A 2613-nucleotide genomic window follows, 5' to 3' on the forward strand; every position below is an offset into this window, starting at 1 on the left:
AAAGACAATAGTAAAATCAGATTCATGGTGAGAAATTTACCGATTGAGCGTTATTTTTAAAAATCGAGAAAAATGCCATATTAAAATTTAAAGAATATAGAAATTAAGGACCCCCCCCCCCCCCCCCATTCGGACCCTCATACATTTATTTTAGTAAAAAAGTAGGAGCTATTAGTTTTTTTTTAAAAAAAATTTTCAGTATTGTACCAGGATCAGCACTTTATATAATTTATGACAAATTAAAAGGATACGGAAGTGATTGAACCAACAACAACAAAAAAATAGGTTAATATAGTTATCAAGGGTATTAGGTGCTTATTGTGCGATTCACATTTGCACTTCCGCAGCACCTGAGATGACCCCCGGTTTTTGGTGGAGTTCGTGTTGCTCAGTCTTTAAATTTCAATGTTCGGTTTTGTATACTGTCTTTTGGTCTTTTTTTTCTTTTTTAGCCATGGCGTTGTCAGTTTATTTTCGATTTATGAGTTTGAATGTTTCTTTGGTAGCTTTCGCCTCTCTTTTATAAGTTCCGATTAAAACAAAAATAAAAAGTAATTCATTTACTAGCACATTACATTAATTTTTATGTTCTTCTTTGAAGAAAATTAACATAATTGTTGATTATTATTACGTTCCCATCGTTAAACGTTATCCAGATCCTGTCACTGTCATCATTAGCTACTGATAACGGACGTAACAATTCCTTAGAGTCCATTTTCAAAAGTCTTTCTAAAACACCATCTGCTAACAGAATGTGTATTGCATGATTAGAATAGTCCGAAATGATTATATTCCCTTTACTGTTACAGCAAACGTCACGTGGGTCGAATTCACGATCAACGGAAGTTCCAATGTAACCACCTTTTGGTTGGCAACTCTTATCGAAAATAAAAACCTGTCCTTTGGTCTCTTTGATTCGATCAACGACAATTAGATCTTCGTTAATATTTTCTGTGCATCTATACGGAAAAGTAAAGTGTGTTTTACCACCAGGAAATTCAATTTTGCACACTCTTTCTCCCAAATTTGTCATTTTTGCTACCATTGTCCGTCCTCTTAACTCTGGAATAAACGATGATTTATCAGCTAAACAAATCCAGACTTCTCCCGATTTTGTGGGACATATTCCAAAAGGATGAAAAGGTGAAACATGAAATCTGTGCTCAAGTTCACCGTTCTCTCGCAATACTTTAATACTACATTTTTCTATGTCTGTTACCCAGGCATTTCTAAGCTTAGTTGTATATATTTTCTCTATTTTTCTGTGTTTTTCATTTTGAATTTCTGTTATAATTACACCGTTATGTGAAATTAAGACAAAATTCCCACCCGTATCTATAGGATACAACCACGCCCTGTCCGTTCCGAGAGGTGCTATTCCGATACGTTTCTTCTCCCATTTGAATCGCTGTTTGATATCAAATTTTTCATGTTCTTCAGTCGTCCAATCGGAATCCATATCTAGTCCATCATTCAAAGTTCCAATAATTCTCCTGAGCAATCCTTTTCCTGGCATATCGTGGGGAGATATGAACTCTGGGATTTGTGGTAGAAGTTGGGGATTGTCTTTTGTATCGAGTTCTCCCAACTGTTGATTTACTCTGACTCCAACACGAACAGTTTCTAAAGCAGAGTTATACAATGGTAGCCGTACACAACATAGTTGTATTTGTTCAACTTCAGTCAAAGTTGTTCTGCATTCGTCAATAATCTTATCTAAAATTTCACTTACTTTTTCGTGTCTTTTCCTGCAGTCTTCCTTTAGGGAAGCTTCTATTACCTTCAAATAATCAATTACTTCTTTTATCCTTTTATATATATTTTTCGTGTTTTTAGTCCGTTCTGATGAGTTTCGTACGAGCATAGATTCATAGTCCCAAAGTTTCCGATCCGTATAAGTTTTTACTTTGTCAAGTCTATTTAGAAAATACGGTACACTTTCTTTGATGTCTTTACTTTTCGTTTCAATTGTAATAAGTGAATTATGATCGGAATGTTCTACTTGACACAGACTGCATATGAGTTGTCCACAACAAAAATATTCCGGTCTTTGTCCTCTGTGATTGCTACATCTCACTGTGCCTAATCGTGCAGACAAATGACCAGCCATTCTTTTTAGGAATAGTATATACAAATGTTACTTACGCAGTATGTTCATTTATGCAGGCTAAATATATGTATTTGTGTATTGAATTCAATAAACGTAAATAGATAAGTAAATATATATATATAAATGTGAACTTTAAATGACAAGTCGAAACAAGCGAAGATTCGATCATCAGATATTTAAAAATAGTTTACCAACAGTAAATATCAATACGTTAATCGTTCATTCAAGAATAAACTGGAGGCTCCAATCAAGATATACCTGGAATCTGGTTATGAATCTTGTCTATGCGGCAAATGAATTATTGCACGGACTTGGCTGCATGAATAGCACTAACAAAGCAGTGAGACGGGTTTCAGTGTAGCACGTTCAGTGAGAGAGATTGATCTCGTTTAAAAGAATATAACCAATTTTACGATGAGTTAACAATATTGAAACATTAAAATTAAAATTTGAATTGTGACTCAATTTCTTTTTTTTTTTTAATTTAGATGTTATTCCAGAGG

The 2613-nt window shown here is 34.1% G+C and overlaps 1 protein-coding gene across 1 annotated transcript; it reads right to left on the reverse strand.

The window, feature by feature from the left end:
- Positions 1-545: 545 nt before the first annotated feature.
- Positions 546-2202, reverse strand: LOC127724592 (uncharacterized). The gene has a single exon (XM_052231611.1). It carries the CDS (start codon positions 2108-2110, stop codon positions 584-586), a length of 1527 nt encoding a protein of 508 aa, XP_052087571.1. The 5' UTR covers positions 2111-2202; the 3' UTR covers positions 546-583.
- Positions 2203-2613: the final 411 nt, after the last annotated feature.

This window comes from Mytilus californianus, unplaced genomic scaffold, assembly GCF_021869535.1.
Source record: "Mytilus californianus isolate M0D057914Y unplaced genomic scaffold, xbMytCali1.0.p SCAF_14, whole genome shotgun sequence".
In the NCBI taxonomy this organism is placed as follows: Eukaryota; Metazoa; Mollusca; class Bivalvia; order Mytilida; family Mytilidae; genus Mytilus; species Mytilus californianus.